Genomic DNA, 24,257 nt, shown 5'->3' with positions numbered 1-24,257 from the left:
AACATTTAAAAGGATTTGTAAAGTGATTTATGATGTGTTTATAAACCACGTCTTAATACCAAACTAAGTTTTTTCTAAAGATTTATCTCAATAAGTTTGATCATCAAACTTATGATATATCTTCTACGTAACAAGTTTGTATTAAAATTTTCATCCAACAAAAATTATAATTTTCTATTTTGAAGCAATTGACAGAAGGAATCTTTGGTACCATATATAGTGGTGAAAGATCTTAAAACGAGTTTGAAAAATCTGAAAAGTATTTTAAAGAGTGTCGTGTTGGAAGAAGTGGATATCGTTTTCAAAAAACAGTGTTGAGTATTATTGACACTGAAGTTTAATTAATTTTCTGGAGAAAGTATCTATTCTCTTGCCTAATTAATGGTTCATGTCTTTTCTCATAAACTATATTATTCTATTTTCCTTGAGCTAAGTGCTGCTGTTTGTATTTTTCTCCTACATAATGCTTTCTTCTCTTTTCTTTGTCACATGACACATTGAGAACCTCACACACAAGTCCATGATTTGGTCAACTAGGGGTTGGTGGAATGGGAACACATAGGGGTGTTAGACTTCATTTTATATTATCTTTCAATACAAAATTTTACTTTTTTTTAATTAAAATCTTATTTTAATATATTATGTCACTTTTGTTTTCAGCATATGATTAAAATCTAATAATAAAAATTAAATAATTTTATATATTAAAAAATGTTTTTAATGTACCTTTAGAAATAATTAAATAATAATTATTCTCAATTATTTCATTCAGTGTTATAATTATAATACTCCATAAAACATAAACTATTTTCAATATTTACAATATTTTTAATTTCTCACTCGAAAACTTGAATGAAAAAAAAAATAAACCATTCATGTTCTTAGAATTCGTCAATTTGACTTTTAATAAAATAAATACATATAAATCTAACTTGTATATACAAATTAAACAATATAAAACAAGCTCCAATTAATTGCGTAGTGTTTTCGTTAACATTTTTATTCATTAAAATGTATTTTCTGTATAATGAATTTAGTTATGTGTATTATTGTATTAGTTTTTTATATTTATCTGCATTTCAACAATATCTCTTGATGTGCTTGCAATTTTAAAAATATCACTGAACTGAAAGAAACCTAACGGCGACAATTCAAATGTATTTAAATTAGATCGTTATCATAGATTTTTTTTTTCTTTTAAATATAATGAAACGTAACCATAATTAAAACAAATATATAATTTTAAAAAGCGTGTGAAACTGAAGATAGTCCAAATCAACCATTGGCATAAAAAAAATCCGAGAATTAATATTCATCAATGTAATTGAAATAACATAACACTAATTTTCGCAATTAACACTATTTAATAAAAAATAATGTTAATCTATCAAAAAGATACACAAATAATTATTCTCTAGTAACAAAAATGTTAAATCACATCATGGAAATCAAATCAACATTTTCTTACTCTGTCTCCCCTTTATCCGAAAAGTGTTAGAACCTGAAATGGAAGAATATATAACTCAATTTTGGAAATTGAAAATATTGAATTAGTATTTCTCAGTCTCTGCTTTACGTTACAGATTAATACATTATAATTATAACATGTTAATTAAAAATTATGGCAATAGTACGTTAGATTAAAAGTAATTAGTAGAATATTAAATTGATTGACTTTAGTGGCAAATTGTGATAATAAAAAATGTGCAATTAAGACACATAGTCATAGTGATGATAAGCATTGAAGATATGAAAAATTTATTTAATTTTATATAAATCTGATATGGGAATATGAACACCATTAACTCCTCAACGGCGTTGCAATATGAACACCATTTATTTTTAAGTTCATATAGGGTTGTGTTACTGTAAAAACAAACTTTATATTTAATAAATATAATTATTTTAAAAACGATAAGTAATAGAAACTTGGATCTTAAATTTCTATATTTAATTTCTTAAAATTAAATTAATTATACACGTAATTTTCCTATGCATGAAAGAAGAGTAACACGTGAATGTTGTCTTAAAAAATTACGTGAATAACATCATTAGTTTCCTTAATGAGTGAGATTATGAAAATCTTCTAGTGCTTTAATTATTTTTCACTTCCAAAAAAGAAAAAAAGAAAAGAAATAGGGAAGTATATGGAAGTAAGTAACATAATTTGGTGGCTTTGTTGTTATTTTTTCCTTACACACAAAGATAATATCAGTCATACAATGGAGAAAGTGAAAGAATGAGGGGAAAACCACATAAGACTAACGTATAACATAACCTTATTTTTAGTCACTTAATTGTTATTAAGAATTTCATTACTTTTTAATTTATTGAATTAATAATTTCTGTCAATAATAATCAATAGTTTACCAAATATTGAACAGATACATAATCTCTTATGACATTTTCAACCATAAATGAAAGTAATATATTATCAAATTATTTTATATTAATTATAGCTTTTTAAAAATATAACTCTTATGATGGAATAAAATACATTGAGATCGAGACTTAAAGAATCAATGAAGTTGTTCTCAATGTTTCTTCTTTTTCTTTTTTTTTTCTTTATTCCCACTGTTTAATTAATTATTTGAAATACCTTACATGCATATATTTTATTCTTATCATCCAAAACATAGATTACACTAAATATCTATATGAGGAATTTATATACTTTTTCGCAAATCACATTAATTTAAAATATTTCAAACATATTAAAAATGCAAGATTTATGTGTTGGCTCACAAACGATTTTCTATTTCAAATTAATTATGAAGAATATAAATAAAGAACAAAAATAAAGAATAATAAAGATGTAATCCATACATTTTTTCTTAAAATATTTGATTATTAAATACATTATCTTTATTTTTAATTAGTTTGTTATTATTTTTTATTTGTATTTTAAATTTAGTTTATATATTTTTTTATTCAAATAATAAATTAATTAAAAATAAAAGATAAAAATAATATATCTATTTTTAATTATATTTTACATAAATCTAATTATATTTTACATAAATCTTTTTACATTTTACATATTTTACATAATATCATAATTTTGTCAAGAAATATAAACGTCAATATTAATTATTAAAAGAATAAAAATTAATATTGTGCTAAAGTTGAATATATAAAATAAATAGTTTTAAAAAAACTAAAGTTACAGTGATATTTAAACACATTACTATGTTAAAATTAACAATTTATTTATAAATAGTAACAACGGAAGGTGCATTTAGTGTATGTTAAGTCATATTCTTAAAAAGGATTTGTTGGATATCAGAATGATTTTCCAAGAAAGATGTAACAAGAGGAATCGACAGAACATCAAATCTTGTACTCCTTAAGCTTAAACAAGTTTGAGAATTGTCAGATCTTCAAAATCCAGTGCTGTTCTTTCTTTCGTAGTTTTTTTTACCGTTAAGATCTTTTGCCGCCGAAAAATTGACAGCCAATCTCAACCGTCTGATCAACAAATCCCCAACTTCTGTGATGGTCCACCTCCTGCAGTGGACCCCACCTGCACCGTTCTGATTCCGAAGTAAGAAAATAAGAGAGTTTTTTCTCTCTCTCTATCTCTCTCTACTCTCTCTGTATGCTCTTGTCTGTTCCCCCACCACCATCCTTTGAGTCACACCAAAGCCACTGTGATTCCATTCCATCTCTTTTCTTTTCCTCTGAATACCTCTAAAGTTTCCATTTTTCTGACATGGGTATCTCTTTTTTTCTGTGTTTATCTTAGTTTTTCTCTTCTCTTGTCTCTTTCGACTTGTCAAGTGTGGACTTTGTCTGGGGTGCCATCATGCGTTTGGGTTGAAGAATCTGTGAACTGGCGGTGTTCTATATGCTGTGCTGCTGCTTCTGTTGCTATTCGTGCTTCTAGCTTGAGGGTTTTGTTTATTGTGGTTGCATCTTTTTGCGCGTGCGTGCGTGTTTGTGTGGATTGGTTATTGGGTTGGAGATGTTGGGTTCAGGTACCAATTTGGTGACCACGGTCATTGGGTTTGGCATGAGTGCCACTTTCATTGTGTTTGTCTGCACCAGAATCATATGCGGAAGGCTAAGAGGAGGTGTTGAATCTCGGGTGGTGTATCAGATTGAATCAAGAATTGATATAGAACAGGTAAGTTCGGTTGTTCCTTTTTCTTTCTTCCCCTTTTCCTGTTTTTGCCTCTGAACTGGGCTTGATTTTGGGTGATTTGTTCAATTTCTATGAAACTTCTATCAATATTGTAATCTCTGTTTTATTTTAGTCATGACTCATATGCTATTTTTCTGATCCGGTACTTAGTGTACGAGGAATGAGGATTGCTGCAATTTTCTGTGGTTCTTTCTAATATTTGATTCTGATGCAAATGCTGCATTCTATTTCTAAAAAGTAAATCTGTGGCTTGGCTGTAAGCTTTTAATCAGATGTTGGGAATTGGGCATTTGTATCTATGAATGTGTATATTTCCCCTTAAATTAATTGCCATTGGTCATGATAAGATACCAAGATTTATGCAGATGTTCTAATCCAATTCGTAATCAAGACTTTTTCAATGTAAATAACAAAAACAACTTCAAAGCCTTATCTTCCTTGGTGGGGTCGGGTAAATACATCACACGACACATTGAGCTGGGTCAAAAACCAAATCTTTAGAAGTATTAACACTGCATTAGGGTTCCTATGCAGCTGTTCTAACTCATTAGACACTATTTGAGTCTTCCAACACGTTTCTTCCGGGTAACAACTTAGCATTAGCAAAAATCTGTCACGAACTCGTTAGTGATCCATGTTTGATATGCTGCAAGGTTTATGTTATTTCAAGTTCATGAATAGAATGTTTCTATACCCTCCAAATAATGGTGGATCACGAGAGATTGCACTGTCTAATTTGTAATTTTTAGTTTGTCATCATTCTATACTGTGAACGTTGGTTGCTTTAGATTTTAATTTTTCATTGTTTACTGATAGCCAGAACATCATGTTAATGACCCTGAATCAGAACCTGTTCTGCTTGATGCAATCCCTACTTTGAAGTTCAACCAAGAGGCTTTCAGTTCCCTTGAACACACACAGTTAAGTTTTAGTCTCTCAATTGTAGGTCACAGAGAAGAAGTTCCTCATGTTTTCCTTGACAGAAGATTTCAAACTGTTACAGTAATTTCTTACTGCATAGAATTGTTCATAGCACATGATATACAAACAACTTTGATAGATTATCAAGCTCATGCAAGGAGGAGATAGATATATAACTTTGTTTGCTTCTGCAGGTGTGTAATATGTTTGGCAGATTACAAAGAAAGAGAAATCTTGCGTATCATGCCCAAATGTGGCCACACTTTTCATCTTTCTTGCATTGATATATGGCTGAGAAAACAATCTACCTGCCCAGTATGCCGTCTGCCATTGAAGAACTCTTCTGAAACAAAACATGTAAGACCTGTGACGTTTACCATGAGCCAATCTCTTGACGAGTCTCACACATCAGAAAGGAGTGAAAATGCAGAGAGACATGATGAACAACCTACTCCTACTGCAGCCAGTAACTCTTTACAACCAACTTCAGGTGAAGAAGGAGCAAGGCAATGATCTAAGAAGAGAAGATTGAAAAATTTCTGCTTTTGTAGAGGGATGCTTCTAATTATAGATTGGATTCAAATTCTTTGTCTGTGATATGGCCTTCGTATTTAATCTCTCGGTGGTGTAAATATGCTTCCATTTGTAGCATATGAAGGCCTAGTTTTTGGTGGAATCTTTGGCATACCATGCTTAAGTTCTTTTCTCCATCGTATCACTCAATCAAGCATACTTCTCTTATAATGGTTAACCGATTAAACAAATGTTTGATTACATATTAGTGCCAGCTATTGAGGGTCTATTTTTAATAGTATTTATGGCAGAAAGATTTTTACCAAATATATCTTGAAAACGGCCAGTGGTCCCCTGGAACTACTAATAACAATAACTGCACATATAAAATTATATCAGATATATGTGTAAATCTAACACATTGAAATATTATAAAGAATTCAAAGAGAAAAGTCTTGTTCTTCTCATAAAATATGTGTGTAGCAGGATAGGTTCTATAAGTAATGTTCAAGCGAGAGCAAAACGAATATGCAAAACTTGAAGACCTGCAATTTAGGAACATATGTTAAATCTGTAAATTAAATTGCGAAAATAACTTATTGCTGTTAAAGAGGATATGTTATGATCAGTTTTTCAGGATATCTTGTACAGATTAGAAATAAGATACAATCCATTATTTGTATATATTTATAATTTTTCTGATGTAAGTTGTACATAAAATGTCATTAATAATTGAAAACTTGTCTACTATTTATGTACTAATAGAGAATCAATTAATCTAGAAAGGCATCAAAACCAAATTTCCTGACATGTTTGCACATGCCAGGTCATCTTGCAAGTTGTAACTATGATATCTAGCATGTGCACTTTGTTACCTCACACTTGTTTTTGTAGGAAAATGAGCAACCTAGTGGATTTAGATCAATGTACTATTTTCATGTGAAAGTGTTGGTGGTTGGATGCATATATGCTCCATCATAAGATAAGATGATGTTGTTAAGAAATATAAGTAAGTATAAGTCTCTCACATTGAATAAAAATAAAATAAAATAAAATAATATATAAAAAATTCATAAATCTATTATCTTAATAATTTAGATTGAAAGTGATGTGAAATTTTTTATACAGATTTAGTTTAAGTCTTATTAATATAGTGTCTTTTAGTAAAAAAAAAATTTTGAAATTATTATCAATATTATCATACATTAATCCTCTCAAAAGATGTGTCTCATGCTTAAATATGCTTTAAAACATTTCATAAAGGTGAATTCTAAGTTTGGATTGTAGTGCAAAATTGAAAGGAATAATGAAAAGTAAAGGAAGTGGTTTCATAGTATGAGAGTTGAGAAGAATTACAAGTAAAGGAATGAATAAAAAGAGAAGTACTAAAGGACCATATATAGATTCAAACATAGAAACCTTCTTGTTTAGAAGAAATTATATTTGTAGTACTTTAACTAATAATAGAAAAATAAGGGAATCCCAGAAAGTGACTAATTCCGATATTATTTTTATTGAAGCATCCTTTGATGTTGAATTGTAATAGGATCCAATGCATTATTTTTAGTAAGAAAAGCTGGTGGCTTCATCTTCGACATAAATACAGTTTTTGATAAATGGTAAGAATCTTGTTCAAGTTTTAAAGAAAATATGCAGCAAATAAAAATTGAATGATTTCTTGGGCCTTATTTTCAATTTCTGGATTTTCTGCAACATTCATATTTCATAACTTAGTCAGACTGGAAACTGCTTTGAGGGACATTACTTTGAAATAAAACCAAAATGAATTACAGTAATTAAACATCATAGTTATCTTTATCTTGCAACATATGAATTCCTTTGAATCCATCAACTCTTTTTTGTTCATGATGGATAAAATCTTCACCTAATTCTATTTCTTAACCCATAATTAAGTAATAATAATTTTTTATGTAAATTGAAAATCTCCATCATTTTGATTGGTTTTTAGTAACTATTGGTTCCTCTTCTCTATCAGTAAACCAACCTACTCTTAAACCTGGCAAAGCAATCAATGTATAATAATGTTTCAAAACTCCCACCATATTAGTTTATGGCTGTGGTTAATAATTCACATATGTGTATAAAAGTATTGTTAAACTAAAAGATAAAAAAATAAAATTGAATAACATAAAAAATCTTTATAAAAAATAATATATATATATATATATATATGAATGAAAATACTAACTTAAAATATAATAAATTTACATCCTTACACTTTTCTTTAATTTGACTTATAAGAGGAAAACACAACTTTAACTCATTATGTTCTCATATTCAATACAAATATATATATATATATATATATATATATATATATATATATATATATATATATATAGTAAAGATATATTTTATTTTGTTAACTAAAATAAATTTAATGAAAATAGATGCACTTAAAATTCTATACAGGTACTCAAATTTGTATATATTTTTATTTGATTTTTCAGATACCATTGTCTCTGTCACATATATTATATTAATCTCATATCTCAGTCTAGAATATATTATAATATTTTAAATTTTTAAAAAATACAAATACATGTGTATGTTTTTGCTAATATATATATATATATATATATATATATATATATATAACTTATTCAATCTATATTTTTTAAATTTTCCAAAATTTAAAATAATATCAATTTAATTTTACTATCAAATTATTTAATACGGACTAGAGATAACAGATCAATTTAAAAATTAAAATATTTAGTTGCACATTTAACAATTCAAAGGTCAAATTAAATAAAATATATAACTAAAACATAAATTAAACCATAATTTAAATATTTAAATAAAAGCTCACTAAAGCAATCCAATGGGCCACAGGAGACATGTTGAACTAATTTATATATTAAATAAAACGCATTTTAAATAAATAATTCAATGGACAAAATAATTAAAAAGATAAGACAGAAACATGATTTCATTGTATGAATTTATGGGTGCAACCCAATGGGCCATAGAAGAGACATGGTGAACTAAAATGAAAAACCAAACTAAAAGCTTTTATTTTATTATATTATTTAATATATATATATATATATATATATATATATAATATTTATAAAAAAACACTGACACATAATTAACCTTCTGTTGAAACAAATTAGTCTTTCGAGAAGTTAGTTGAACTGTTATAATCAATATATTATTATTTTATTTCTTCTTTTTCCTATAAGTATATAATTTCAGTTTGTTTCTCTATAAATTTTTATATTTTATATTTTATAATTTAAAATATAAATTTTACATCTAAACTATATAATTTGAAACATATTTTTTATTTTATATTTTAAAATGTATAATTTTAAAATATATAATCTAAATTTTATTTTTTATTTTTTATTTTACATATAAAAATATATATTTCTAAATACATAATTTTATAGGAATGTAGGTTAAAATGACGAAACTGAACAAAAAAAGTTTCTATTTGACGTAAACGTTAAATATTTACGGACCTAAATATATTTAGATAGATTCCACTAAATCTATAGCTAAAAATGATTATTAACAAATTGTTTTTATAAAAACAGCTTATTTTTTATTCTCTGCAACATACTTTAAAAAACAATGTCTTCCTGCATTTTTTAAAAATAGTTTCTGCAGCAATTTATTTTATAAATTACTTTAAATAATTTATAAATAATATTTTCTAATGAATTTTTGTTTCTACTTTTTCAAAAAAATTAATCAAACATGTTAAAAGAATACAGTGACTTTTTTCTGTAATTGTTTTTTGTTATGGACTCAAATAAGAGTAAAAAAACATTTTTCCCACTTTTTATGAGGTGAAAAGAGTAAAATAGTTGGTGAGAATAGTATAAACTAAGATGTTACAAGAAGAGTTTGAATTAGGTAAAAAAAATAAAGTAATTGTACACCTGACTGCAACAACCAACAACCAATAATGTCAGTAACGCCCCCAATAAACAATACAAAAACATCCTCAACTTCTGTTATTTACACTCTCTACGCATAAATCATAAATCACGACTAGCACTTTCTCATTCACTTTCAAACACACACTCAATTTTTGTACTTGTGTTCCATCTAACACCCAGAAGCAAAATTTCAATCTTTCAATGGAAGAGGCACCTCCATCAATCCAAGACCTCGTTTTGTCGCTTCAACAAGCCACTTTAATGGCCAAGCAGTTACCATCATCATCCGCCGCCAACCCAACCCATCTCCACCAAATCCACTCTTCCCTCCACCAAGCTCACCGCCACCTCTCCTCCTTCCTCTCCACCCTCCAGCTGCCGCCAACGTATGCCGCCGAGTCCTCCGCCACCGTAGACCCGATGCAGGTGGAGGACGGTGGCGATGGTGAAGGTGATGATGAAGAGACCACTTCAAAGTGCACCACCATTGACTTGGTTGAAGAGAAAATGAGGCAGTGTTTCATCAAGAACAAACGCCCCAAACGGCCTCTGTCACCGTCTGCAGCGGCAGCCTTGGAGGAGAAGGGGGTTCCAGGTTATGCATATGTGGGGCGGATCAGGGACTATGATCCTAATGATATGAAGTTGAGGTCGTTGGACCTTTTGTATCAGTTTCATGCGTGATGTGGTGTGTCAAATGTGATAATGATGTTGCTAAATTTTCTTAGTTGATTTTGTTACGCTTATAGAAATTTAGTTTTCTTTTGGGATGATTGGTTTTGCTGATGAACAAGGAATGGATGATTTGGGTTGTATAGTTAGTTCAGTCCAGTAATTAATCTATTTAATGTTAGTGTTAGTTCTTTGCAGATTTTCTCTGATTTCATACTATACTGTCTTTCTCTGTTTGCTTATAAAGAAAATAGAATTGAGTAACCCAACAATTGCCATATGGATTTGTCACTATTAGTAGTTAACATTATGGGAAAATTACACAATTGCAATTGTGTTGAGGTTTGGACACTTCAAAAGCCTTGACATTGTGGTTAGTCTAGCCATATTCATAATATTCAAATCATAAAACGTGTGCTCATTGTCCGTTCAAGACGTGACAAACATTTGTTTCAGCTTCAAGAATAGACTGCTCTTCATTTACAATGTAGGCTGATTGATTCAATCCAGTTACATAACCTCTCTGGCAGTTAAACTTACAAACTGTGTATTGCACAAGGGAGTTTACTCTATTTGTATTCATAGAACAAGTTCAGCGCAAATATTTTTCAGAGATGAACACATGCCCCTGCTTGAAACCTTGGTAGTTGGAAGGAGAAAACTGTTGGGAATTAAATATATCGCCAATTTGAGATGCCACTTCATAGTTTCTCCTTGAAAAGTTGGTTCTCTATTTGAATCGAATGTATACCTGCAACAAAGAGCTTTATGAATACGTGAATCTCTAGGGGCTTCTGCTTGAGGTTGCTCTTCAAATCCATAGTAACCCAGATTGCTACTCCTTGGCAATCAAGTTATGCAACTTAACAAAATCATCCAATGCTAGTTCCTCAGGTCTTGACTGTAAACATCAGAAGTTCAGATGGGTTAGCACAATCCTTAGAAAACAAAATACCAGAAATGATGAAGTTTACCAAGAGCAAAGAAACAAAAACAAAAAAGAGTAGTTGCACACACTGATCACTTACAGTAGCTAGAAGACCTATGCTTGTTAAAGCTTCTTCGATCTCAAGGGATGTGCATATGTGCTGAAGTGACTTGCGCAGCATCTTACGCTTCTCATTGAATGCTGAATTAACCTACAAATATATAGCACTGAAGTTTCATTGAAATGGTGCAAGAGGTCTGTACGTTAGGACGAAACATTAGCAAATTGGTATCATCAGTTGCTCATATTACAGTGTGACGAGACTTTAACTGAAATTAAAGTTGAAGATCCTTGCAAACTCAATGCATGACAGCATATGCTGGGGAATGGAATACCATTGAAAAGAAGCTTTTAGTGGAAGAAACATGGGGATATTCTGACGGTAGCTTCAGCTTGAATGAGACAACAGCTGCGTCAACCTACACATTTATGAAAATGAGTCATTGATGATTTATAAATTAAGATCTCGCAGGCATATTTAAATATCATATCACTTACGTTAGGCTGAGGGAAAAAATTGGTTCTTGGGACTTTAAATTTGTACTCCGGCTCTGAAAAGGAAAGTCCGATCTTACGCATAAAATTAACCAAAATTGTGGGCAATGGATAACAAAGTCTCTAGTTGCATCTTGATGTACAAGCTATTCCTTAAGAAACCACATCCAAAAAAGTAATACCAATATTTTTACAAGCACTTTCTTGATTTACAGCTCCTTGTGTTATAAATGCCAACACAGGTTAAGGACAAGTCTGAGAGTTAAATATTTTCTATTAATGGATCAGTTTTACAGGTTTTGTTTGATATAGTGTGTGAAAATTTATGATCCTTGAATGTAAAAGAATGGCTTAATAAAGATTTACACTATTTGTTGAATATATACCTGAATAGAAATTGACAAATACATTGATAGGACGGTACTCAGGGGTGCGGAGTGATGACACTACCAAGCGGACAGCAGTCTCCTCCTGTAATGATTTGATCTGGTTAGTAAGAGCTGTTATTGAATGAAGTTTCCTTTAATATTGGAAGTAAATTGAACCCTTGTCATTTTTCGAACGGGTGTTAGTTTTAAATATAAAGGATTTTTAAACCTTAAAGGGGAGGTTGGTAGAAACTAGCTCAAAACACTCCCACTTGATATGAATGTAATGTACTATCTTATGCAGATACTGATATAAGATATTTCAATATATGTGGAGAGGATTTACTACAGAAGAAAAAAAACTAAAACAGAGGGTATTCAAGAGACTGCTCTCTCCCCCAACCTTCTCCGCATTTCTGCTCACCCCTCTATCTTCCTCCCTCTCATTTATATCCATAAAGGTCAAACTTTCCCTCTCAATTACCCTTGATTGCTTCATTATCTGTATCGACTATTCCTTCCCTCAGAGACCTAGATCCTTTGCACTTTCTCCTAATATACCCTTAGCGATTGGTGGTTTCGTCACAGAGGTTCATTACACTTGGCTCCCATCCGCATGAGGTATGGGGAAGGTGAGATATATTGTTAGGGTATAAGGTGGGAGGTAATGATAAAGGTTGGGAGGTAATGAGAAGGAGAAGAAAGGTAGGAGGGAAGTGAGGCCGAACGGTATTGACCGTAAAGGCCGAACGGTGGAAGGCATTGAGAGGTAAGGCCGAACGGTGGACAAGGGGGAATGGTCAAACCGAACGATGGACAAAAGGCGAGCGACCAGGCTGAACGGTGACAATAGGGGCGACCAGGCCGAACGGTGGGAGGCAGGAAGCGAACAGGCCGAACGGTGGGAGGCAAGGAGCAACCAGGCCGAACGGTGGGAGGCAGGGAGCGACCAGGCCGAATGGTGGGAGGCAGGGAGCGACTAGGCCGAATAGTGGGAGGCAGGGAGCGACCAAGCCGAATGGTGGGAAGCAGGGAAGGACCTGAGCTGAACGGTTGAAGAATCACCATCTTAACTGCGCAGCGGTTAGGGGGGGCGAGAGCTAATTACAGTAAAAGGAGCCACAATAGGAGAGAATATTCAGTATAAGTTAATTAGAATAAATAAATATATATATCCTAGGAAATATTCAATATAAGATATTTATAATTAAGGATATATGCTAGGATAATATACGAGGGGATATTCATATTAAATATAGAGATATTTATATTAAATGGAGATATATTCTAGGGAAATATTTAGTAAGAGATGGGGCGGGAAATAATTAGTATAAATAAAGCTAGAGTCTAGGGTTAAGGGTATGCTTTTGATTTGTGAGTTTTTGTAAGAGAGGTTATGCTCTCAGAGGTAACTGACGGAGATCCTGCTCCCAGTTATTGTTTATTTTCTTGATTCAGTATTCTTATTCAATAAAAGAGGTTTATTCAATTATTTTTCATTGTTCTTTGTCTGTGAGAGTATGTGGGAAGGCATTCTAGTTACGTTCCATACTCGGATACGTAACATATATTTAACTATAGTCCCCGTTTGTAATAAAAAAAGAGAGGCTATTTCTGTGACTAGACACTCAAACAATAGATCACAAGGCTACAATCTTATTTTATGCCAAGGTCTACACTTTGAACACAAGAAATATTACTTCAAAAAAAAGAAGGAAATGTAGGGAAAATATAACGTGGCCTTTGGATATCTATATAACTTGGGTTCTTTAGTATCCAAAATAAGTGTCACTAAAGGTCAGCTCTTTTGCAATCTCAGCCAGTTCTTGCCAACACAGATTTGGTCATTTCATAAACAATTTGGCCTTACCATCAAATTTCTATAATTTCTTTCCCCTATTCTACGTAGTTATGCCTCAAGCTGATAATACTGATCAAGATGCAAAAACAATGAACATTGGAAGCACTTGAACTTCAGATCAAGTGATTGGTGAGTAGGAGTTGAGTGATAGGAACTAAAACATTAGAGGTTAGTAGTTAATGAGAAAAACTAAAATCCAGACAATAAATTATAGACACTAGAGAGCTATCAATTCGAACCTGGAGCAATAGAACCACTTCTGAGAAAATGTCACCCATCGGAAGAAATAATTTGATCACATCTGTACTGATATTAAAGGGAATGTTAGCAACCACCTGCAAACAATATATCATAACAGGCCAATTCAGGACTTGCATTATTTTTCTTGCATATTCTTGGAAACTTTAGCAGCAGAACGGAACACCATAACTTCATGGTTATTATATAGCTGCCTAATTTAGGACCCTGAAGTTAAGCTTCCAAATGAATTCATATAGGCTTATAATATTAGTAGTGGAAGATTCACAACAATCACACATATATATAAAGCGCTAAAAAAAGTTATTTGACCCATTACACCCACGAATTACCCTTTCTACCCATACAAAGTGAAAACTATGATTTCTAATTCTTACAGTGATGAGTGGAGCAGAATGGTAAGTTCAATTCCTTTGTTAACAGCAATATTTATCTTCAAATGATTGTTAGCCCACATCAAACCTGGACAGGCCAAATCTTGCATAGCTCGTAGTGAGCCACCGGAAGCTCCCAAATTGATACCCCACCACAAGCAACTCAATGGAGTCGTGGATTTCTTTTTTAAATATTGTTGTCTTTTTTAAATATTGTTGTTAGAGATGTAAGAAATATATCTTATATTTTTAACAATTATCATATCTATTCAGTTGTAACTTGAAAGGCTTAGATTTCAAACGTAACTTTAATTGTGGATATTATAAAATCAACAATTCTGTTTTATTCCAAAAACAAAATGGTTAAGATAAAACATGATTTCTAAAAGCTGACAAATAATTAAATAACGTAGTTTGCTAGTTTAGGACGTAGAGCCTCACTTTGGCACTTCTGGATTTTGAATATGTGCTTCCAACCAACGATGACATATGAGAGCGCACATGACACTTGACAATATCCTCGGTCAAAACCTGTAGTTGTTTTAATCAAAGCGTCAACCTAAATTATAATTTATACATAAAAATTGGTCCTGATTTATCATAATTTCAGCAAAGAATCATACTTATGACAGAGAGATTGGAAGAAGAAATACAGACTTCCAACATAATGAACAAACTAAAGTAACAAATGAATAGACATATCAAGAATTATGAGGAAGTTACAGACTGACATTACTTTAAAATGCAATAAGAAGAAACTGGGGGAAAACAACCAACGCAAATGTGGTTCCAGACTCTGATTTCAGCAATCAAGGCCAGACAAGGAGTAGTGTGTAGGAATCCCCAATCATGTCATGAAAGATATAATCTATATGAACACTACAAGTAACTAGATTTCAGTTTTAAACAACATCAATTGTTATAACTACAGTACATATTGAGCTTCTATAAACAATATGAAACTGAATTATAACTTATAAGCCTAATTTGCACCTCAATAGCACAGGGATAACAGGCATGTAATATAAAGATAAAGATAAAGTTCACCATGAGTTGTACCTTCAACTTTCCTGAACTTGAAAATCTTTCACTCACGAGGGCAGCCATGTGTTTATCCTGAATCAAATGAAAGATACAAGAAAAATAAAACTTGACTTGAAGTAGAAGACAGCAATGAAAAATTATTCACCACTCCAACCTACAGCAAAGTTGGAAATTTTACACAGCCTACATTGTGAGAAAAAATTATTTACATTGTAGAGATATACAAATTAACAACAGCACAGATAAAAAGGGACACAAACAAACTCGTGCTTAGACAATGGGATCTTTGTAAAAAATGACCAGACCTTTTCAACTGCAAGTACGAATGCGCCCGAATTCAAAAGAACATTAGTCAGGGAGCCAGTTCCAGGTCCAATTTCCAACACGACATCGCCTTGTTCAATACCGGCCGCACCAGCAAGTTGGTCATTTATTTCAGAATTCAACATATAATGCTACAATCACATCAACACCCAAATGAGAAAAAAATTTCACAGGAAGATTCATTCCAAACCAAGCCCCAAACAACTTTTACATCCAAACAAGAAAACAAACAACAATTCATACCAAAGCACCCAGTTAGACACCCATCAACTGTTTGATAACAGACCTCAGTGAAGCACTCAAATAAATCGTTCCAAACAAAAAAAAAAGGACTAAACTCACAAAACTAGATGTTGCAGTGCTACAACGCAAAATTCAAGTCAAACCAACTATCCCTTGTCCATACCCACCTTTCTGTTCGATGAAATACCTCAAAGAAGCACCCGCATACAATTTTCATAATAATACCTCAAAAAAGGAAATAAAAAATTGGAGCACCACAACATAATGGGTCATGCCAAATTTTCTTAGAAAACAAACAAAACAGAAAAAAAGATACAAACCTGGCCAAGAGATTTTCTGGGGAATCTGCCTTTGGATTTGAGAGCTTTGAGAGTGGCATGGTAATCATCAGCGCTTCGCGTGGAAGCTCGGCTACTTCTTTCAGCACAAACTACGTATGAAGCTCTCCGCCTTACGCCGGCGGTGCTATCATGCGCCGGTTTGCGGTGGCGGTAAAGCAATGCGGAGTGAGATATTGGCGGGAACGTTTGAACAGAACATAGCGAGGAAGGATTCATGTTTGGTTGTTCGTTACTTCCGTAGTTATCTGTTCTGATACTTCCCACTTTTATAAATACACAGTTCATAAAAAATAGTGATCTTTAACCTTAAGAACAACAATTTTCATAATAAAAAAATATTTCTGAATTTCTTAAACATTCTTGATTTTATTGTCAAAGAGGGCCTAGGTAAATGCAAATTTTGAGCAAACATTCGATTTTTTTATTATTATTATTATGTATTTCAATAAAAGGAACACGAACAAGGAGTGTTATTTGCTACATATGTTATCTCATTTTAAAATTAATTTACAGCATTTATTGTGTGAAAAAACAATGCTTTTTTCATTTTCCAGAAAAGATGAATATAAAGTTTTTTTTCTTCTTTGAAGTAAACTTCAATTTATTTACATTGAACTTTGATTCAAATATATTCTTTTTCATGTGATATATTAATAACTTTAACTTTGGTACATTATCAGTCGCAATAAATTAAAAACTTTTATAATTATATTTTTTATGGATGATTTAGTTGAATTTCAAATTTAAAATCAAGTGTCAAATTAAATTGCTTATTGTGAGTTAATTAACAACTAATAAATATATATGACAATATTTTTGAAAGACTATTTTGCAATTTGATTAAATTATAATTACAATATATTTATATTCATCCAAACATGATAGCAAATTTGTATTGTAAGGTTTATAAATTATGTTTATTTGAAACTATTTCTCGTCCTATCGATATTATTCAATAGCGTAAAATTAGTCGTTTATAAGGCACTATTTCTTACAAACTTCTTGGAACTATATTAAAATTTTATTTAATAGTATTACCATAAAAAAAATAGACAAATTTGAATATAGAACAATATTGCAGCATTTGGTTGAATATTTACTCATTGTTACTTTTTTAATATTTTTTTAGTTAGAAATATAATTTTCGATTCTTATTTTTAATTCACATACATATATAGAAAATAAATTGAGAATAACTCGTATTGAGAATCCGCATCATATATAGAGAATAAAATGTATGTTTAATTACATCCTTTCAATGTTTTTGTACACACTCGTCACACTTGAACAAGAAATTTTTTTTTAGAGATTCAAAAAGAGAAGGAAAAAACTATACTAAAAATGATTCAGACAGGCAAGACAACTGCAAACTAATACATACATTATATCAAGCTCTCATTTATTTAACACTGTTGGGTTTTCTTAGTGTTAAGTTTTGCACATACGCAAAAATCTAAACATTACAATGGAGAAAAAAGAACTATAAACTAACTAAAACTTATTCACAAAAATAAAGAAGCAGACAAACAAAAGCAAATAGTTAATTACATATAAGCTCACTGATCTGTGTACTCAACTCTATTTTCACTGCTTCGATACTGTTAATGTCAATAATTTCAAAACTCCAAGATATGTATATACTCACTAGTCAAACAAAAGGCGACGCCTCACAGATTTTGGAAGATTGTCAGAATTAGACATGTTTCTTTTCATTTTTGAACTCTTGCTGCCCTCACTATCAGCATCATTGGATGATTCTTCTCTTTGTTTTGATTGACGATGTTTAATTTTGGTTGATGGAAAGAACTCTGTGATGCTTAGCTGAGTACTTCTTGAGTTTGGAGAAGCTGGTTTTTCATTTTCTTGGCACCTTGATTTTGAGTTCTTTCTCCTTTTCCTTTCCTGCAATTGAAGCACCAGTCACTATTTTAGCACTGCTAACCAGCTTAGTTGATCCAAGGTGTTTTTAGGATCAACATCATGTTTATCTTGTACCAACTGCTACAGTTGTTATAGTAAAATCCTTGCATACTTCTTGGACTCAGTTTATGAATATCAAGAGGGATCCCAAAAAATGGAAGCATAGGATATTAAAATGACAAAGCAAAAATAAACACAGGTTATAGGTAGAATGATGGAGAATAATAAACACCTGCTCCTGCAAAAAACTTTTGACTTCTGCAGGAAAAGCAGTCCCTACTAGGTCCATGTTTTCATCTGTAAACAGAAAATTACATCCATCTACATGAATCTCAGGAGCATCGTCCAGTAGATCCACCATTTCATCAAGCTCTACTACATCTTGTTGCACACTGGATTCATTTGATGGAACTTTGCTGGTGTTAATGTTTACACCTGCACGTTTCCACTTGACCACATAAAACTGATATCCATATCTCATTTTTACACGTTCAACCGAATCAAACTCATATTGCCCAAATAACAAAGTTTCTCCCGTAGGAGTAGACATATCTCTCAGAAAGATAGTGGACATCATAGGAAACATAGTCCGTCGAATGTAGGATGGTTCCCAATGCTGATGAAAGTTTAAAAAATCAATCAGCATCTCAATATTGGGTTTTCCCCATATGATCCGAGGACCATCACTTGCTGCAAACAGAAGATGATAGAATGAATGTCAATACAATACACACCAGCAACTCTAGACTATAAAATTCATATCACAGTTCAAATGACCTGAAAAGTAACCATTGTCATTGCATAGGTACATGTCAATGATTTCATCTTTGGGAAAGTTTGGCTCCTCCGCAATTTTGTGACAAATTTTTGAGTACCGATTTTCCTCTCGTTTCTGCTCCTTATGTCTCCTATTCTGCAAATCAAATATCATTGAAAATTATAACCTGTTACATTTAATTCAAGTAAAACCAGACAAGTGCAAAGCCTTCTAAGATACATACCAAAACACATGAGCAGCAATCACATTTAAAACCCTCTGGTTTTCTCTGGCAGCCTTCATCATCCTTTGTGACACAGGATTCACAAGAAAATTTCATATGATCTTTCTTGCTGCCAGGATGCCCACATAATGAGCAATGAGGTTGTTTTGTATTCGGGCAGTTTCCATCAACATCTATGTTGTCCTCAAATTTAGTGCAGCTGGGAATTTGTGAAGTATCCCCTTTGCCTATCTCCTGTAATCTGCTTCAAAATCATCATCAGAATGCCAAGACCAACATATTTATTCAGGTTATCGAAGTCTCACTTTGACTATAATTAAAGGTTTGATGAAATGGATAGACATCCCTTGAGTTTGTTAACTATTACAATAAAAATAGATAAGGAAATACCAGAGACTTTGTCTTGTCACATTAAAATACTTAAATCAGCGGGGAATTTATTAGTGTTTAAAGGCATTTTTGGATCCCTTTAGGTTGGACTGTGCGCTATTTTGGTCTTCCAAGTCTTCTTCCAGACAATTATGTCCTTCTACTAAAAAAGTCTTTACAAATTGTATCAACGGAATTGCTTTCTGTTCAAAACTAACCAATCAAATCACACAAAATATTTTTTCTTCCACTTCAGACCCTAACCTCACACCTTAAAACATTCTTCAAATTTTGTCGAGTTTCCACTAAATTTCTTATCTATAAACTTTTAAATGATTTCATGTCCCAATTTAATCGTGAACCCAACCCCCAAATATTAGGATAGAAAAATAATTTGAGCGTTGAAGTAAAAGAAAATCAACAAACAACCAAATTTTATTTCTAAAAAAAAAAATTATTAGCTCAAAAGACAAACTTGAGGTACAAAGGTTGTGAAGTCCAAACTAGAAGGAGTAAAAGTACATTACTCAAAATTAAAAATCAAGCTACATGCAATTTGTCCGGTCTCAAGGGGCCATTCCATAACACTTAAATACTTCAGATGATACAACAAAATGTTTATCACTCTGAAGGATCCATACCTATTCAATATATCATCTTCATTAAAAGCTTTAGCAAAATGAAGTGCATTATCAAGCCCAATTCCTCGAACACCATTCATATCATGATCATTTCCAACCAAAAGAGAGATAGCTATCAAGTGTTTCCTCTTCAATCCAAGTCCAGCTTCAATATCTGACATGTTGTAGAATTCAAATGGTTCCTGCATGCAATGAATTTATTCAAATTTGTCCCTAACCAGTGATTTTAATGGTACTGAATGTTGGATCCAACCAAATCATAAGCTATGTGTTTTGGTGTTTTGAAGACACATTGAATGGGTAATCATACTAAAAAAGATAAAAATTAGTAATAAATGCATTCAAGAGAAAGCAGGAGTGGTATTATGAAAGGAAAGTTGATAGAGTTGCCACTAAGATGGTTTGGTGATGTGAGAAAAAGACCAACATAATCCCCAATAGGATAGCCGAATGACTGAAGAGAAGGAGACTGAAAAGAACCCTTACTGAAACCAGTAAGATGGACTTAAATCTAAAAGGCAGGCCTGATCACTGGCTTAAGTTTATATAAAATACAATGGCTGACCCCAGTTAATATAAAAAGAAAAAACCATTAATATGATTAATTAGTTTCTTACTAGCAATATTTTCAAACTTAAACAAAAAAATACTCCATAAGTGTTCTCAAGTATTTTCAAAATAGAAGTGCACCACACTAAAAAATATTAATACTCCATAAGTGTTCTCAAGAATTTCTTTTAAGCATAAAAGGAGCACGCAATGTTTGCAACTTCAGGACAATTAAAAGGATATACAGGTAAAACTTTTAAGTAAATGTTTGAAATCAATCACTTGCTGTAATTGCTAAGTTATGCCGACAGAAAAAAACTACAAATTAAAATTATTTTTTTCAAAAAAACAAAAAACTGTCATAGAAGAACAGGTGAAAAATCCATTGTATAATATGGTCAGTTGAGGAAGAAACTAGGGGTACATTGACAGATATCATACATAACTTTGAACTATATCAGGCCAAACAATCATAAGTTTGTAACAAGTACATAGTCTATAAAAACTCAAATTTAAAGTGATCAGCCAATGTTAGTATCCAGATTAATGAAACCATTTAGAAAAAGTCATCTGAAATACAAATGTGAGCTAAGAAAACATACATCATATTTTTTTATAATAAATTGCCAGGAGATAAAAAAGAAAATACAATTACCATAGTAACTTACTTTGGAATTGGGACAGAAACATTTTATAATGCATTTTGCCCCAAAGAGGAATGCATCACTGTCTGCTGTGATGCAAGCATCTACATGACCTTCACTATTTAATTGAGCACAGAGTGCTTCGGCCTCTCCTTTAGCCTGTAGTACAGGCATTCCAAGTAGTTTGACCAGTTCCTATAACAGGAGAACAGGTAACTATCAGAAAACAAATTGACAAACCTGCATCCATATCCAACAAATATGTAATTAAATAAGTGTTCTTGCTATAAGGTATATGTGTAAACATTAGGGAAACAAATTTTGATTGAAATGCATATGTAGCCTGAGACACAAAAATAAGATCATCAAGTTGGTGGTAATCATAGGAAAAGTAAAAGCATCCCACCACACATTCTTGAACTCGACTTGAAAACAGGCTGCTCCTTTCTGCTGAAACACCTTCAGAGACTGGCAAGCTAGTCAGCTCAATGCCACAAGACCCAAAATATCTTGCAATCCTGGCCTGTGCTTTCAATGGCGACGGAGTCCCATCAACAATGAACACAGGAAGTACCCCAAACTGCAAAAATCACCATATCATCATCAATATTCAAGTTCATCCTTTGTTTTACTATTCCATATCTAAACTAACTTAACATACAAGGTAAAAAATAAAAACAAGACCCATTTAGATTAAACCCGTCACCTTGCATGACATTCCAATCCAAGAGTATCAATTTAAGTCTACATTAAACATAAAGAGGAACAGCAATTTAGATAATCCCATCGCAACCAAAATGACACTCCAATCCAATACTACAAGAATATTAAGTCTAAATCACTAAACCTAATAGATAATTATTTTTTGTATACAATATCGACAGTTCATGCAAACTACCTAAACTTTCAACACTCCACTTTTACAAAACCAAAAAAAGACAATAACACCTCTTAACATGATCATTTGTTGAACCAGTCAATTAATCCCAATTTTTATTTCATGTAATTAAAATGTGCTAAAAATAAAAAATCTTCTTCAAAAAACAAATTTCCTAACTTCCTGTAACATTTCTAGGGTAGAAAACCTTGGAAAAGAGATTGATGGTGCGGAAGAAGGTAAGTCTGAGGTGAGGTTTTCTGACATGAGTGGCCTTCATAGCATTCTCATGCTGAACAATCCAGAATGATAGGTCCACAGCAACTCGCTTGTTCCTCAAGAAATCAAAACCCTCGCGACGCGCATAGGGCTTTAGCAGCTCCCAGAAATTACCACCAACCCCCATCTATCAGACAAGAAAAATACTATGCGAAAACATTGTCAAAATTTAACTTTGTTCTGATTTTCAGTGAATTAATTGTTTTCTAGGTTATCGTGTGAGGATGAAAACTCAGTGTGACTGTCATTGGTTGAGACAACGTGGAAATTAAAATATAGCCGTTGGATTTCTTACCGTTATCGGTGGAAGGTGAAAGCTCAAAAGCCCATTTGGGTTTATTGGGCTCAAATATGTACATTGGTAGTGTTTGGAAAAAAACATTAAGTGATTTATATTTAATATTATATGTTTTAATTAAGGTATGATTTAACTTGAATTTAAAATGTTAGTTTGTTTAAGACAGTCTAATGTCTATATAAGTCTATATTATCAAGCAATAAGAAATTATTTATTATATAAAGTTTAAGGTGATTAAGTTATAAATAATGCATTGGATGGAGTTCATATTTTCTTAATTAATTTTACGTGTTTTAAAATATTTTTCAAAAAAATATTTTTTATTTTTATTTTTTCTGTTAAAATATTTACAATTCAGTGAAAACAAATTATTTTATATTTATTATTTTTACATGAAAACAAACTCATTGTGAAACTTATTGAGAGTTGATTAGGCTTGACTAAAATAATAATCCAAAATTTGAAGAGAGAGTTCAAAATTGTGCCAGATTTGATGCAATATTCAAATCATTAATTGGTGAATTATTAAGATTTTCTGTATATTATTTATTTTATTCTTAATTTTAAGTATATTTTTGGTTTTTTTAGACTTCAAGAAATACCTTTTTGTAGTTCTATATTTGTAGATCAACTCTCTAAATCTTACATAAGAGGAATTTGAACAAAAAAACAATATTCTAATTTTTGTATCACTTTGTTTATTTGTATGGGTTTTATAAAAAGGTAAACTCTTTTTTCTTTCAAGTTTATACACTTCATTGAGTTATAAGTATTTGGTGAATTATTCAAAGATTTAATAATTATGTTATATAAGATTTACATTTTTTTTACTAAATTATAATATTAAACATGTTTTTTATTGGTAGAAAATTATTTTATATTAAAATAATTATTGTAAAGATATAGAGAATGATATTTTAAAATCGATAATGGTTTAAAAATAGTAAAACTTATTATTTTAATATTAAAAAAATTTAGTATAAGTATTTTTGTTATAAACAAGTTTCATTATTTTAAAACACATCATATATTAACCATATATTTAGAAACCATTTTTTTAGGATTTTCTAATTTCTCGCTCGGAGTTCTTTCTTTCTATTAATCTATTTGAAGATATGATATCGTAGGAGTGATCCTTGCAACAAGTTTTAAAATTTGGACAAATCAATCTCTCAATTTGGGTAACTTAAGTTTCAACCCTTTTCTTGATATATTTATA

The 24,257-nt window shown here is 31.4% G+C and overlaps 4 protein-coding genes across 4 annotated transcripts; 2 read left to right on the top strand and 2 right to left on the bottom strand.

Moving 5' to 3' along the window:
- The first annotated feature begins 3,581 nt into the window (after positions 1–3,581).
- On the top strand, positions 3,582–5,773 carry LOC148200723 (uncharacterized). The gene is made up of 3 exons (XM_088111669.1): positions 3,582–4,126; positions 4,961–5,064; positions 5,260–5,773. Exons 1-3 carry the CDS (start codon positions 3,965–3,967, stop codon positions 5,576–5,578), a joined length of 585 nt encoding a protein of 194 aa, XP_087967795.1. The 5' UTR covers positions 3,582–3,964; the 3' UTR covers positions 5,579–5,773.
- A 3,768-nt stretch (positions 5,774–9,541) lies between these two features.
- Positions 9,542–10,351, top strand: LOC148200722 (uncharacterized). The gene has a single exon (XM_088114701.1). It carries the CDS (start codon positions 9,694–9,696, stop codon positions 10,174–10,176), a length of 483 nt encoding a protein of 160 aa, XP_087970827.1. The 5' UTR covers positions 9,542–9,693; the 3' UTR covers positions 10,177–10,351.
- Positions 10,352–10,621: 270 nt separating this feature from the next.
- Positions 10,622–16,717, bottom strand: LOC124821685 (ribosomal RNA small subunit methyltransferase, chloroplastic-like). Its single transcript, XM_088114700.1, has 10 exons — positions 16,440–16,717; positions 15,858–16,007; positions 15,568–15,624; positions 14,950–15,039; positions 14,116–14,211; positions 12,034–12,118; positions 11,651–11,703; positions 11,488–11,571; positions 11,193–11,303; positions 10,622–11,065 (listed from the first exon to the last, which is right to left on the bottom strand). The coding sequence occupies exons 1-10, from the start codon at positions 16,674–16,676 to the stop codon at positions 11,000–11,002; spliced, it is 1,029 nt and encodes a 342-aa protein (XP_087970826.1). The 5' UTR covers positions 16,677–16,717; the 3' UTR covers positions 10,622–10,999.
- A 1,103-nt stretch (positions 16,718–17,820) lies between these two features.
- Positions 17,821–22,976, bottom strand: LOC124844917 (flap endonuclease GEN-like 1). The gene is made up of 8 exons (XM_088111771.1): positions 22,670–22,976; positions 21,991–22,164; positions 21,609–21,779; positions 20,392–20,573; positions 19,382–19,622; positions 19,158–19,293; positions 18,613–19,070; positions 17,821–18,362 (listed from the first exon to the last, which is right to left on the bottom strand). The coding sequence occupies exons 1-8, from the start codon at positions 22,865–22,867 to the stop codon at positions 18,105–18,107; spliced, it is 1,818 nt and encodes a 605-aa protein (XP_087967897.1). The 5' UTR covers positions 22,868–22,976; the 3' UTR covers positions 17,821–18,104.
- Positions 22,977–24,257: the final 1,281 nt, after the last annotated feature.

Source organism: Vigna umbellata, chromosome 4 (assembly GCF_029865625.1).
Source record: "Vigna umbellata cultivar VRB3 chromosome 4, Vumbellata_1.0, whole genome shotgun sequence".
Lineage (NCBI taxonomy): Eukaryota > Viridiplantae > Streptophyta > Magnoliopsida > Fabales > Fabaceae > Vigna > Vigna umbellata.
The sequence above is the reverse complement of the archived record's forward strand: the minus strand, read 5'-3'. Positions and strand labels throughout refer to the sequence as shown.

Bases quoted from the DNA above. Each gene is read 5' to 3' on its own strand.
- LOC148200722 (XM_088114701.1), top strand. From the start codon at position 9,694: ATGGAAGAGGCACCTCCATCAATCCAAGACCTCGTTTTGTCGCTTCAA.
- LOC124821685 (XM_088114700.1), bottom strand. From the start codon at position 16,676: ATGAATCCTTCCTCGCTATGTTCTGTTCAAACGTTCCCGCCAATATCT. The intron at 15,625-15,857 runs GTCTGGTCATTT...CATTTGATTCAG, and splicing joins TCGTACTTGCAGTTGAAAAG to GATAAACACATGGCTGCCCT. The intron at 12,119-14,115 runs GTTCGAATTGAT...AAATCATTACAG, and splicing joins AAGTGGTTCTATTGCTCCAG to GAGGAGACTGCTGTCCGCTT.
- LOC124844917 (XM_088111771.1), bottom strand. From the start codon at position 22,867: ATGGGGGTTGGTGGTAATTTCTGGGAGCTGCTAAAGCCCTATGCGCGT. The intron at 22,165-22,669 runs GTTTTCTACCCT...TGATTTTTGCAG, and splicing joins CCATCAATCTCTTTTCCAAG to TTTGGGGTACTTCCTGTGTT. The intron at 20,574-21,608 runs GTAAGTTACTAT...CATTGCATGCAG, and splicing joins GTTTCTGTCCCAATTCCAAA to GAACCATTTGAATTCTACAA.
- LOC148200723 (XM_088111669.1), top strand. From the start codon at position 3,965: ATGTTGGGTTCAGGTACCAATTTGGTGACCACGGTCATTGGGTTTGGC. The intron at 4,127-4,960 runs GTAAGTTCGGTT...GTTTACTGATAG, and splicing joins CAAGAATTGATATAGAACAG to CCAGAACATCATGTTAATGA. The intron at 5,065-5,259 runs GTTAAGTTTTAG...TTGCTTCTGCAG, and splicing joins AGTTCCCTTGAACACACACA to GTGTGTAATATGTTTGGCAG.